This window comes from Myxocyprinus asiaticus, chromosome 43 (genome assembly GCF_019703515.2).
Source record: "Myxocyprinus asiaticus isolate MX2 ecotype Aquarium Trade chromosome 43, UBuf_Myxa_2, whole genome shotgun sequence".
Lineage (NCBI taxonomy): Eukaryota > Metazoa > Chordata > Actinopteri > Cypriniformes > Catostomidae > Myxocyprinus > Myxocyprinus asiaticus.
The window spans coordinates 8,552,277-8,567,429 of record NC_059386.1 but is presented as its reverse complement, the minus strand read 5'-3'; the positions used below and the strand labels follow the sequence as shown (position 1 = coordinate 8,567,429).

Here is a 15,153-nt window from a genome sequence, read left to right as displayed (position 1 = left end):
TGATTTCTGTTATCACTGTGATTTAAAAGGGAGCCAAACAAGCTTCATATGATCACTATCCTTAAATAAAAGACAGTTTTTTGCATGATCAGTCATATTTTCAAAATCAATGCCAAAATTTCACAATTTCTGCCAGGGTATGCAAACTTAAGCACAACTGTATATTACTAAATTATGACTGTTTTAATGCAAAAAAACTTTACTAACATTATCAGTGGACCTCAGGGAAGATAAAACTATAACAAAAAGAGCATTTCATGACCCCTTTAACTTTCCCTTGTGTCAGTTCCAAAATCAATAGACTACCAAAAGATTTGTCAAATCTTTGTTTTCAAGTTTTTTAATCCAAGTTGAAGCGAATTTAAGTAAACATTGTATGAAATAAGTGTGTGTTTTGTATCTGCATTTATCGGCTATCAGGTTTTGTATCATCATTAATATCGGTATAGGCCATTGAAAAACCCATATAGGTCGATCTTGATGTGAGCGGGGAGTAAAAATCCATTGACATATGACGTATTTGTTAAATATACCCATGTAATAATCTGATTCTTAAAATCTATGCAACTTTTATTAAGATTGATGAGACACTTTCTGATTTCTCTGTTGAATACACTAAACTTAAATAATAAATAATTTTACATCATTCAGTTCAGAACATCCCTAATGGCAGTAAGTCACCTCAAGTGGATTACAAACACAAAGCAGCGTAATATAACATCAGACCTAACTATAAAAAGTGATTTCATTTACTATTTTAAGTCTACTAATTCTCCAAAGCTCCAATTTAAATGTCAACAAAACATCGTATTATCAGCTTTGTATTAATGTCTCTAGGAATTGGCAGGTAAAGGATTTTGTGTGTTTACATGTATTTCATGTATTGTCCAAGTATTTTAATGCCTTTACGTAAACCGTCCGTGGCGCTTGCATGAGTGTTTAGCTCCATGTGTTTAGCTAATGCACAATCACAGTGTATATTATGCAATGCCCCTTTCAGCCAGATCCATATTTAATCATCAAATAAAACACGCCACCTTTCACTCACACCTTTGGAAGCATGGCGGCTTCATAGATTCATGCATACTGTTATAACCATACTGTAAAGAGATCCAGTTGCTGAGGCTTTGGCTCTGGTTTCATCTTTCCAACCACAAGCACTGAAACTACATTCATAATGTAAACACTGACCTTATCAGTCTCTAACCACTCCCGTCCTCTTGTGAGCAACTCTGAGTCAATACAATACTATGACTCCTTCACATTCTACACCTGGACACTCAAGTATGCGAGTATGCGTGTGAACAAGTGTAAGATACTGGGTGCACATGCTGAAAAAAACTGACTAGTAAGATTTACTTAATTTTCATTTTTACGTTTACGCACACAGTTTTTCTAAGTACATTTTAATGGTATCAAATGAAATAAAATCTACTTAACCTCATGACATAATATACATAATTCATTTTTACATGTTTGACATGTATGTAGAATTTACTTAATATTTTCAAGTTCATGCTTAAACTAACTTATTCAATGTAGAAAGTATTTAATCTTTTCTGCTAGATTTACTTCACCACAAAATCTTGTTTTTCAGTGCAGTTACAAACAGTTGCAATCAAATGACCAGGGGCCGGTTGCACCAGCTGTGCATACTAAATATGTGAGCGTTGCACTATTAATCTTAGAACGTAACCCTACGTATAAACTAAATATTTACGGCAGACTCCGACCAGGAGTAAAGGTTGGAATAAAAAAGCAGACTCATTTAATGACATCAATGAGCTCATGTTTTGCATGAAAGGCATCAATCCTTTCGACATACAGTATGATATTGACATTACACTCATTTACATACAGCGTGAAACCAATCTAACGGTGCAGTTTTCAGGATGTGTCGCCCAGTGTCAAGTTTCAACACATTTAAAATATTTATAGGATGTTAAAATTAATAAATGTCTACTTTTCTAGCCTGTTGTATAATTAATCCTATATTTATTGTCTCTTATTCATTTCAGATACAGCTATTAAATATTGTTATTTACATAGGCTAAATATACCATTAATGAAATCTTGTTTTATTAAGTATCCTATTTTTACGTGAGCAAACAAGGTTTGAACTTCAACCGTAACAAGATCAAACTGAAACTGACGGCTTTTTAACACTTCTGTGTACACATTTGAAGGCTGATTATTGGATCAATTCAGGTAAACGTCATATTATGCGACTGCGCATTACTTTACGGAGAGGTTACGACCTACTAGTCAAGTCTTGCCTTAAGAACAGGTGGTGCAACCAAATTAAGCACTGGCTTAGTCACAAACTAACTAGTAGTTACTAAGCCCTTAGTGTGAACTTTACGGCCCAACTTTACGTTTAGTGAAACCTTACGCACAGCTGGTGCAACTCTACCCAGTTGTGTCCGTGCTCTTATTTTGTAATATTTTAAACCTTTTTAAACCAATTTGTTTCAATCAATAAATAAAATTAAAAACCTAATGCAACAAAATATTCTTATCTAGAAAGCTTTAAAATAAAATAAAAATAATCAACAGATTACTCAATTTTAAATATATATATATATATTTTTTTTTTTTTCTTTAAATACACTACCAGTCAAAAATTTGGAAACACTTGACATGAATTTATGTTTTCCATTATCATAAATCCCTTAGCAAAAGTTAAACTTACATTTATTTATTTATCTTTTTGAGTTTGACCAGAAAGTGAAGAAAAAGCAGCCAAAAACTGCCCGTATGAAAACTCCTTCAATATTTTAGAAGCAAATATTAGCAATATTAAGATGCACCATACTTTGAATAAGCTAAATGGCTAAGATAGTTTTGATTTGTTTAACATGTTGGTCAATACACAGTTTCCATACTTACACTTGTGCTATTTTATAGTTTTGATGAGTTCACTTTTATTTTATACTATTATTATAATCACTCGTTATTTGTTTGTACATGAATAAGTGTCCAGAAACAACCGTTAACACTCATTTAAAAAAGAAATGATACTGTCAAGGACAAAAACTCATGTGTAGCTGCACATCGCAACTTTTAAGCGTTAGAAGAGTTCAGGTAACTACAGTTTCGTGGGCAAAATGACAGGAAACACACTTGACTTGCTTTCATGTTGTAGTTACTGCAGGCCTGTTATCTGAAACACGTTGTTGTCAAATGTAGGCGAACTTCATTTAAAGAACAAGTTGAGCAAAGTAAGTAAAAATCATTCTCTGACATTTTCTGTGACATTAGCGCATGTTTACGCCCTTCTTGAACAATGGTTAACCGAAACCAGTAAACAGGGAAACAGACGACAGACAGACAGACACATAAAAGTCAATGTGAAAGTACGTACCTTACTATGCCCAATAAACTCTACTAGAGATGCACAGGATTCAGTGTAATGTATAAATGACTGAACATTTAAACTGGATAGATGGAAGAGCTGGATTTTGTGTACAATCCCAGATTTCCTGACTCGTCCAGGTATGGGCGTGTCTATGAGCACGCAGGTGAGTCACGCAATGCATTCACAAACCACGTGACCATAACAGAGGCTCATACCTTTACATGTATTTGCGACTATTTTATCTAATAAATTATTAATCTTAGCTTTCATTTGTATTTTATATGAAATGTAACTTTAACTTTACAGAATATGCAATGGCTTGAACTAAGCTTTTAATATATGAATTCACCCAGCAAACGTTTTAACAACGTTTCACAATGTTGCATTTTAGTTGCAGTTAGATAACGTCGCGGTACAACGTTATTTGTCCATGATTTAAAAAAGTAGGTAAAATGTTTGCCAGCTGTGGTAAATTGCCCTTTCGTTAGAGATTTGGCATTTAAGTTTGTAAGCTTTGTTTTGTTTCCAAGTTTAAAAAAATAAATAAATAAATAAATAAAAAAAAAAAAAAAAAAATGTGGCCTAGTTGTATTTTGGTATATTCCTGGTGTTTTTTTTTTTTTGTTTGTTTGTTTGTTTTGTTTTTTTGTTTTTGTTTTTTTAAACAACTTTCTGTGTAAATTTTAATGCTATAAAATTAAGTAAAATCTACTTAACCTCATGACATAATATTGATTAAAGTGAGTAAATTTAACTTTTCCGTTAATACAGTAACTTTTACTTACAAATCTGATGTAGGCATACATTTAGTAAAATGTTAATTTTTATTGGAAAATGTCACATTTTGAACTTTCCTTATAAACACATGTTTAATCATGTACCACATGACACACGAAGACCTTCCACATCACCTTCCAATACAGGTCATAGAAACATGATACAACTGATGCACAAAACACCATGACAATAACAATTAAAGGTGAACTTTTTTGATCATGAACATGTAACTGAGTAGAAAAGGAACTTCCAACTTCACAAAACAAGAAGTTACCAAATGTAACAGCAAAATCAACAATACAAATGGTGTAAATAAACTGGCAAACAGTGAAACCATGCAAGCTCATTAATGATTCAAGTCCGGTGCATGCTGGGAACACAAGCTTTGAAAAGTTAAGTACAATTTACATGTTTAATTTACCTGTAAAATGTACTCAAATTAATGAGTAAATATGGCAAGGTTACTTATAATTTACTTATAAGCAAGAGCATTCATTTTTACATGTTTGAATTTAAGTACAAATGTAGAATTTACTTAATATTTTCAAGTTCATGCTTAAATTAACTTATACAATGTAAAGAAGGCCTATTTCATCTTTTCTGCTATATTTCACCACAAAATCCTTGTTTTCAGTACAGTTACAAATAGTTTCCATTGTTCCAATAGTTTTTATACTTCTTATTCAAATGTGCATATTAGGTTATTTTAACACCTAAATAAAACGTCCCACTAAAGTTTCAACTTGGTCTGGTTTTATTTTCGTATAAAAACATGTTATATTTATGTTTTGTGGCTACTTGAAGAAAACATAGCAGGTTGGTATTTTCACAACATTTCTAAAATTTGTATTTTTGTTACATTATTTTTTACATTTGTGTGGGTTTTTAGAACGTTTTCAAAATGTGTGTGTGTGTGTGTGTATATTGACGCGATGTTCAGAGGGGGGATTTGTGGGGGCCATGACATCTGTTGCAGGGCTCCCTGTTCTTCTATTCTAATCTTTTCTATTTGCAAAAGTAATGTTTGGGAGTCTAACATTTATATTTCCTATTGACACAGTAAAGCTGAAGATATAAATAACTATCTTAAGAAAAATGCTTTTGTGAAACATCTTATGTGCCTAAGAGTTTTGCACAGTACTGATATATATATATATATATATATATATATATATATATATATATATATATATATATATATATATATATATATATATATATATATATATATATATACACTATATTGCCAAAAGTATTCGCTCACCCATCCAAATAATTGAATTCAGGTGTTCCAATCACTTCCATTGCCACAGGTGCATAAAATGAAGCACCTAGGCATGCAGACTGCTTCTACAAACATTTGTGAAAGAATGGGCCGCTCTCAGGAGCTCAGTGAATTCCAGCATGGTACTGTGATAGGATGCCACCTGTGCAACAAGTCCAGTCGTGAAATTTCCTCGCTACTAAATATTCCACAGTCAACTGTCAGTGGTATTATAACAAAGTGGAAGCGATTGGGAATGACAGCAACTCAGCCACGAAGTGGTAGGCCACGTAAAATGACAGAGCGGGGTCAGCGGATGCTGAGGCGCATAGTGCCAACTTTCTGCAGAGTCAATCGCTACAGACCTCCAAAGTTCATGTGGCCTTCAGATTAGCTCAAGAACAGTGCGTAGAGAGCTTCATGGAGTGGGTTTCCATGGCCGAGAAGCTGCATCCAAGCCAAGTGGTGTAAAGCACGCCGCCACTGGACTCTAGAGCTGTGGAGACGCGTTCTCTGGAGTGACGAATCACGCTTCTCCATCTGGCAATCTGATGGACGAGTCTGGGTTTGGTGGTTGCCAGGAGAACGGTACTTGTCTGACTGCATTGTGCCAACTGTGAAGTTTGGTGGAGAGGGGATTATGTTGTGGGGTTGTTTTTCAGGAGCTGGGCTTGGCCCCTTAGTTCCAGTGAAAGGAACTCTGAATGCTTCAGCATACCAAGAGATTTTGGACAATTCCATGCTCCCAACTTTGTGGGAACAGTTTGGGGATGGCCCCTTCCTGTTCCAACATGACTGCGCACCAGTGCACAAAGCAAGGTCCATAAAGACATGGATGAGCGAGTTTGGTGTGGAAGAACTTGACTGGCCTGCACAGAGTCCTGACTTCAACCCGATAGAGCACTTTTGGGATGAATTAGAGCGAAGACTGGGAGCCAGGCCTTCTCGTCCAACATCAGTGTCTGACCTCACAAATGCGCTTCTGGAAGAATGGTCAAAAATTCCCATAAACACACTCCTAAACCTTGTGGAAAGCCTTCCCAGAAGAGTTGAAGCTGTTATAGCTGCAAAGGGTGGGCCGACGTCATATTAAACCCTATGGATTAAGAATGGGATGTCACTTAAGTTCATATACGTCTAAAGGCAGATGAGCGAATACTTTTGGCAATATAGTGTATATATATATATATATATATATAAAACATTACATTTTGGTTGTATTTTTAATTGTATAAAACATATTTAAATTATTTTTACAATTATATATAACTATATACAATTTTATATAACTTCATAAATATCAAAAGTGCTGTGTTTTGGCTGTTCTGAGGTGTGTTGTATTGTAGCCATATGATTTATAAGCCAATATAAATGGCTTAACCCAAGTATCTATTATATACAAAGTCATAATATCTTAATTTGATGATAGCTTTTATAGCCCAGTATTACATGCTCTGAAACCAGATATTACAAACCTCATTATCAAAGATTAAAAATGTAACAACAGGAAAAACAAAACTTTTACTGCCTGATATTACGCCCCCTAGTGGATTACATTGAGTAGCCCCAGAGTGAAAACAGACATAGTAGATTTCTGGTATAGGCAGGGGCGCTTCAAGATTTTCAATCAGCCCCCAATGACACTAGATGTGCACATTTAATGTATTTCACTCTTTAGCATAGATTTTGTGTTTTGATTTTTTTAATTGGGCTTACATCATTTAAGAAATCCAACTAATAATTTTTCTATAATAAACACACTTATAAAGTAAATAAATAAATAACTGAAACCTTTTAAAGAACCTTTCAAATAATTAATTTTTAACATTTTTCCATGTATTATTTTTTTAAATAGTTTCTTATAGAAAATCAATAATTTCACATTTTCTATAGATTCAAGTTATATCAAATTTCACAAAAACCTATTATTACAATAAATGTCACTTTTAGATTGGTCGTTCTTTAGTGGAGTGAATTAACTCCAGATGATGTTTCTCTGTATGTCATTAACTTGTGACTCGAGTCTTTTCAATTCATTTAAAAGAGAAAATCACACCGAAAAGAGATTTTAATTTCAATAGATTAACCCTGATAAAATAAAGGTGTAAAATAAAAAATAAAAATATTAGTTCAGATTTGTGGGGGTTTGTCTACCGAGGCGGAGCGCCGCTGTGTCCTGCCAGACACGGGCAGAACATTGTTGTGGACCATGCGCAACATGAATGGGTTAAGCTGTTGTGCACCGTCTCCAGGATGCGAGCGAGGTCCGAATTGGGGTGGCAAGTGGGATGGCAAAGCTAATTTTAGGGTGGCAGCTGCCACCCCGTGCCACTCCTCTGGCCCTGGCAGAGATTAATTTTAGGGTGGCTGAAGCCTTCCTAAATAGGATCTAGCAATGCATTTGGGTATAGGTGAAAAGCATTTTGGACACATTGTAACTGCTATATCATATTACTGTATGTTCAATACACACTCACAACACTGAAAAAACTGAATAAGTCTTGTGAATATGCAGCATTTAATAGCACAACATGCAGAACATTCTACATAGTACATTTAAATTATGTGTATCTAATCAAAATATATTACGTTTAAATACAAGTTTTTACAGATTTAAAGTCTTTCACTATCAAACCCATGTTAATCTTTTCACAAAAGTAACATTGACCATTATGATGCGCCCCATTACATCATTCCATTGTGTTGATTGTGAAATAGTTTGGGCACTAGTCACTGTACTGGAATCAAAATAAATGGATATAAATATTTACTCGCACAATGCATGTCAGGAGTGCTCATAAGATAATTATATAATGATTCATATTTAATCAATTATATATTCTTTGCTGGACACACTCCTTAATCAGTAATCACACTGTTTACAATGCATACCAACTGATGCATTCATGTGATTATACAAAACATAGGTCTAATGGAACTGTAACTAATATTTTATGACAAACTTGTGCTCGCAAGTGGGTGCAAAGTGCACAGACAGCACAAAGCACTGCAGTACTACAGTGTGGCAATCACTCCGCTAGGTCTCTCTCAGTACAATATGTATTAGCAGCTAGAGAAATCCACTGTGCAAAATTCTGAGTGACTGGTGAGACAGCATTTGGCAAGCCTTGCCTTTACCAAGTGAACTGACTTCTTAATGATATAACATATATAAAATATGTTCACTGCCTCTCAGTTTTGTAGATGTTTTGATGACCTGGTACACTTCAGGAGACTTCACGCATCACTGCAAAAGAATAAAAGTAACAAATAATGATCTGGATCACTAGGTTTAACATCCTTATTCGAGTCATTTTTGTTTTATGGGAACTATACCTAATTATATTTTTTACATGTATCATGTAATAAGAAAAAATGGTATTACATTTGACTTGACATGACAAAGACTGACCAAATAGACATCCAGGGCAGACTCAGGTGTGCTCGCATGTGAGTTTGAGGTCGGAAGAGCACTGTCTTCCAATGCAAGAGTCGAGCTGGATGTTCTACGATCATCTCTGAAGAAAAAACACAATGACATCAGTCAAACAGACAAAGCATAAGCCAACCAGTCAGGTTTATTTAATTATCAGAAGTTGCAAAGAGGAATCTATAAAGATCTCTGTGAAGAAATGTAAAAAAAATATGGGAGTTTATAAACTCATGACCTTTTTAATTCAGGCTTTCTGTGGCCAGAAAGTGTGTGGACTAAACCAGGAGTTTTTAAACAGAACATTTCAAAGGGGAAAAATGTAATGTGCATTTATATTTGCAATGTGCATACTTTCAAAAATAGTTTGTATTTGTGTCGCCACTGTCGCCTTTGGCTTGCTCATTGCATTAAGTGGTTGTGAGGCAATACTCTGTGAGCTTTGGAACAGTAGATATTGTGAAAAGCGCAATTGAATTAATTGAATTAAAATTTTTACTTTTTTACATCTAAATGTACATTTATACATCTAACATTACTCTAATAGTGGGTAGAAAAACATGCACTGTCGACTTAACACAATTAATATTTTCCAGACAATATTTTAATAATTTGTTTTGGATTAGGACAATAAAAAGTCAATTATTTAATTTTGGAAACAACATGACTATAATATCACACATCACATTTATAGGTCTGTACACTTAAAAATATATAGCTACATTTATATTGTCATGAACTCAGATTCCCAGCAGTCACAGCAGCATCCAAACATGGCCACCCCGGACTCAAATTCCCATGCACCAGCTTGATCCCAGTCACCTGATTTCTGATCAGCCTCACCTGCACATCATCACTACAGCTATCACTACACCATTTATAAGAGACTCAGTCACGTTCAGTCACTGCAAAGTATACGCTCATTTTCTTAGTGTTTGACGTTACTAAGCTTACTATATTCTACCTGATTCTCTGTTATAATACCTTTGCCTGTTTATTGACCATGAGTTTGCCAATCGCCTGACCTTCTGCCTGTACACTTTATTGAATTTTGCCTGTCATCTTGTACCGTTGCCTTATCTTCATTAAAACTGCACTTGCATCCTACTCTCCTGGTGATATTTCCTGACATATATTTGCTATGTAGGTGTTTCCTTGCAAGTGGATCATCATATTTTGGTCGTTGGCATCAAATAGTTTGAAGACCTCTAGTTTTAGACAAATACCTGCTGTCTGAATCTGTATCCAGTTCAACTTTAACATCATCTATAGAGGAGGAAGAAGAAATGGTGTTCACTGAAATGGCTAGATCCATGCTGGTGGAGCTTGGAATAACATCAGGTTTCTGTGCGGAGTTTGTATCTGTCATAGAGAAGTAGTATTGTTTCACTCAAAAAGATCTGAATCTTGAATGTGTTCAAAGTAAACGCAAACATAACTGTAAATTTAGTACAGTAAATCTTAGTAAACTGGCAAGTAGTATGAAGTAGTATACTTCAATTAATGCATTTTAAAGAGAATATAGTAGTTCCTTTAAAATTTAAATAAAGTCTTAATTCACTCACATTCATGTTGTTCCAAACCTGTATGCATTTATTTTCCCAAATAAAACAGAAGGAAATTTTTTTACAGCTGTTTTCCAAACAACTACAATTCATAGACAGCCCTCCAAAAGGACAAAAAATGAGTGCTGTCAGTCGATTAAAAATTGGAACCGCAATTAATCACAATATTTTTTTTAGTTAATCGCGATTAATCACAGATTTTAAAAGTGCTGAAATTTGACTATATATACTTCTTTTCTTGTCAAAATGCATTTATTTCCATCTTAGAAAAGAAAAGAATATGTAACAATATAATGCTTTAACATATTCCAAAGTATATTCCACAGTATAAAGATAGAAATGCACTAAAATAGCAATAATTCAAGTGACATTAAACGTTTCCCAAAGTCTAAAGTGTGTGTGTTTGTGTTGTGTGCGTCAGTGTAATGACTCTGGGTGGACACATTACAAAGTTTCCGCCCTTCACACCAGTGTTTATGCTGTATTAACGGTAAATGTGTTAATCACGATTAAGAAAAATTAATGCGTTACAGAGTCTCCCAGCCACTGGGGGTTGCGTCAGGAAGGGCATCCGGCGTAAAACCTATGCCAAGTCAGATATACGGATCACGGACAGTCTGCTGTGGCGACCCCTAACGGGAGCAGCAAAAAGAAGAAGAAACAACTTTAACTTAATCGCATGCGTTTAAGCGTTAATTCTGACAGCTCTACAAAAACACAATAAAAGTAGTCCATACAACTTGTGTGCTGTATTCCCAGTCTGCTGAAGTCATACAGTAGCTTTGTGTGAGGAACAGACCGAAATTTATGTTGTTATTCACTGAAAATCTTCCCCTCTGCTGCAGCTATGTAATCTAATTCACCTCCACATTCAGAATTAAAAATGGTGCACAATGTACCTGATTTAAAGGTGCTATATGTAATATTTTTACTGTACTAAATCATAAAATGACCATAATATGTCATTAGAGAATTAGGAAACATTTGAAATACTGGCTTCTCCGATAACAATGCTACAGCCAGTATATTCTACTTTGAAGTTTCCATTCCGGGCCGGAATTTCTGTTTATGTTTTGGCCTGTGTGATCCACCCTACTGCCCACTCACCAATATTATTTCGACACCACTGGGTTGCCAGATTTGAACAAGTTTGCAGGCAAACAACACTGCGTGCTGCAGCCATGGAAGCCAGCAAACGAACAGGATCAGAGATAATAGATTCCACCCGACCTAAAAAGCCTCGCCATTCGTCTAAAAACCACCAAGACCAGAGGCGTAGTAAAACAAGGATAAATATTGGAGATGCCTTTGGAAGATGGAGACAGCTTAAAGCCCAGAAATCCTTTAAAATGGATGCTGAGTTGGTTAATTTGTGTGTCAACATTCTGGCAACCCGCATGAGCTTCGAGTCTGGGGAGGGGCAGACAACTCTCCAATATTTTGAATTTGGACTGCAGTACCCATTTCAAATGCTTGTTGTCAATCTTACATATAGCACCTTTAACATCACTGATGGCACACAGCATTGCTTCTTGCATGTCATAATCAAATGTGAAAATTCTGTTTAAATATATTTAATGTAGAATGACATTTGTACACATTTGTACGCTGCTGCAAAGAAGATTTTAACAACATTAATAACAGTCGCACTAGTCATATGTACTACGATTATCGTGGATTTATGATGATTTTTTTGTCCTTAATTGGAGCTTGAGAGCTGAGGTCACAATAAATGGTCATTGTAAGGAAAAGAGCTACATGATAATTCTTAAAAACAGAAACAAAAAACAAAAAAAACAGGATACAGGTTTGGAACAACATGATGTGCGTGCGTAAATACAGATTTTTTTTTTTTTTTTTTTAATATTCCTTAAAGTAACATAAGATTTTTAGGTAGTGCTTAATATAAAAGTCAGATTGTAAAATTAGTACCTAAGTCATCAAGGTTTTCGAGGCTTTGCGCCCTCCTATCCTGTTTACTGTCTTCTTTTAATGTGGGTAGAACTTCCTGGGAAGCCGATCTACACACATAGATGGAGTTTTTCTTTCTTCTAGAGGAGGCACCCCGGAGAGCTAAACACAAGAATGCACAATATAAGAAAAGGGGAAAAAAAAAAAAGAGGTGCAAACAGAAAGATGAGCTAAGGCGGACATTTAAAAAAATTAGGAAGTATCCAAACTTACGGTGAATCTTTTTAAATACTGTGCTGCCCATGAACTTCAAGAATCTGTCAGCGTAGAAATTTGGTCTATGGACAGATACTGTGTCCTAGTATGTAAATTTGCAAAGAGTTGCAAATTATGATGACATTCAAACAGATATTTATAAAAACAGTATATTTAAGTATAGAAAAAATATATATACATACGCCGTCATACACAAGAGCCTTCCACGAGTGCTCAACTTTCTTTATAAATCTGTATCAGAGACATACATTTTCAATAAATAATCGTTTTAATAAAAAAACTTCAGTAATTATTTCTTGATAGCCATGTAATTCATACCTGTAAGACTGCAAGATATCAATGATGCCCAAAAAGATCAGCAACTTCTCATCTTTGTGTTTAGCAGGGATGCCACCCATTCTAGAAGCAAAAACTGGTTATTTGAAACTAATCCAGACGTAAATAATCATAAATCGTAAAAAAAAATTCAAACTCATTTTACGGCACTTTACTAAAGAATGTTTTTACAGTACATACAATTTACAAAGAATTTCTTTCTGCTTGTGTTTTATGAATGAGCCCCATTGATGAAGTGCTTTCATAGATTTATGGTTATGATACACAAGCCTGAGATGCATCACACACTAGTGATAAACTGATATATCAGTCCGGCAGATTAATCGACCAATATTTGGCCAAGTTGAGGTTTTCGTCAGAATCAATTTCTTCTTCATTTTACGTCAAAATTGTACTTTTTTTTTTTTTTTCAAAATCATATCAACTCTCTGTTTATTAGCAAGTTTAAATGAAAAAATCCCAGATTTTCAATGTGGTCTCAGACCACACTTACAGTATACTAAAGGTCTTCACGGGTTCACCCTAACCCGAAGACCCGAGACCCGACCCGAGACCTGTATGGGTTCGGATCCATGTTTTATACGGTCAGCCGGGTCCGGGTTGGGTCCCATTCTATTGCTGCGAGTCCCGGGTCTGTTTAACATTATGTGTAATACCCAAGTCAATCCGAGAACACCCGGCCGTGATCAGACAGCGCTGATGATGAAGGTGTTGTCTGTGTGTGTTGTAACTAAGTTGCAACATTGTAAAATTAAGATGAGAAAGTGCATGTGGGAAATAAGGTGAAAAACGGAGAGGAGCCACAACGAGCTGAGTGAAGTCAGAGGCAGAGCAGAGTTAAGGCACACGATAGCAAAATAGCAATGCTAATGTCAGCAGCCATGGCAATGAACGAGCAATCGTTATTATAGTTCAAAAGGGCAAACAGTCGAAGTTATCTTATGCGAGATACAAAAAAACTGCAATGCTGATTCTAAACAAGTCACGTTTGTCATCAGTCACCGTGACAGCAAGTGGACTTTTGAAGCTGAAATAATGAGTGGATTAGCTATGCTGTTTCAATCAGCAACAGAGGAATCACAGAAAACCTGCATGTATTTTACCAACTTTCTGCAAGGAGGATAGATTATATGCGTCACAACCAGGCACAGGGGAGAAGGCTACTAACGTTACAACTTTTAAATGAACTTGTTAATAGCAATCAGCTGTGAAATCAGTGTCGATCGAGTCTGTGCCTCCCGGCAGGGTCCGGGTCCCAGCTTTCAAATAATAGATGGGTCTGGTTCGGGTCCGGGTCTGGCATTTCTCGGTTCTGCATGGGTACGGGTCCAAGCTTTCAAAAATAGAAGGGTCCGGTTCGGGTTCAGGTAGTACATTTCCGGGTCTCTTTCGGTACGGGCACAAATTTTTGGACCCGTGAAGACCTCTACAGTATACACCGATGAGCCAAAATATTATGACCATCTGCCTAATATGCTGTTGGTCCTCTGCATGCTGCCAAAACAGCACCGAAGCACCGAAGCATGGACTCTACAAGACCCCTAAAGGTGTCCTGTGGTATCTGGGACCAAGACATTAGCAGCAGATCCTTCAAGTCCTGTAAGTTGCGAGGAGGAGCCGTCGTGGATCAGACTTGTTGGTCCAGCACATTCCACAGATGCACAATCAGATTGAGATCTGGGGAATTTGGAGGCCAGGGCAACACCTTGAACTCTTCATCATGTTCCTCAAACCATTCCTGAACAATGTGTGCAGTGTGGCAGGGCGCATTATCCTGCTGAAAGAGGCCACTGCCATCAGGGAATACCACTGCCATGAAGGGGTGTACCTGGTCTGTAACAATGTTTAGGTAGATGGCATGTGTCAAATTGACATCCACATGAATGACCGGACCCAGGGTTTCCCAGCAGAACATTGCCCAGAGCATCACACTCCGTCCATTGGCTTGTCATCTTACCACAGTGCATCCTGGTGCCATCACTTCCCCAGGTAAACAGCGCACACGTACAAGGCTGTCCATGTGATGTAAAAGAAAACGGGACTCATCGGACCAGGTGACCATTTCCACTGCTCTAAGGTCCAGTTCCGATGCTTGCGGGCCCATTGTAGGTGCTTTCGACAGTGGACAGGGGTCATCATGGGCACTCCGACCAGTCTGCGGCTATGCAGCCCATGCGATGCACTGTGTTTTGTGATACATTCCTCCCGTAACCATCATTAACATTTTCTGTGACTT

General features: G+C 36.3%; 2 protein-coding genes across 9 annotated transcripts in view; both read right to left on the bottom strand.

Moving 5' to 3' along the window:
• The window catches only part of LOC127433766 (tight junction protein ZO-2-like), a 57,138-nt gene extending 53,634 nt beyond the window's left edge, over window positions 1-3,504 (bottom strand). Inside the window, exon 1 of the mRNA XM_051685946.1 lies at window positions 3,365-3,504. The gene's annotated coding sequence lies outside the window, so the exon portion shown is untranslated. The remainder of the gene's footprint in view (window positions 1-3,364) is intronic.
• A 4,396-nt stretch (window positions 3,505-7,900) lies between these two features.
• Window positions 7,901-15,153, bottom strand: part of LOC127433612 (phosphatidylinositol 4-phosphate 5-kinase type-1 beta-like) — a 42,163-nt gene continuing 34,910 nt past the window's right edge. For 7 of the 8 annotated variants that reach the window (XM_051685652.1, XM_051685653.1, XM_051685651.1 and 4 more), the window contains 7 exons: window positions 12,900-12,980; window positions 12,764-12,812; window positions 12,579-12,663; window positions 12,327-12,467; window positions 10,056-10,191; window positions 8,785-8,917; window positions 7,901-8,646 (listed from right to left, as the gene is read on the bottom strand). In XM_051685652.1, the coding sequence (XP_051541612.1) occupies window positions 8,644-8,646; window positions 8,785-8,917; window positions 10,056-10,191; window positions 12,327-12,467; window positions 12,579-12,663; window positions 12,764-12,812; window positions 12,900-12,980 (628 nt within the window). In that variant the 3' untranslated portion in view covers window positions 7,901-8,643. The remainder of the gene's footprint in view (window positions 8,647-8,784; window positions 8,918-10,055; window positions 10,192-12,326; window positions 12,468-12,578; window positions 12,664-12,763; window positions 12,813-12,899; window positions 12,981-15,153) is intronic. The other variant, XM_051685648.1, reaches the window with a different exon arrangement.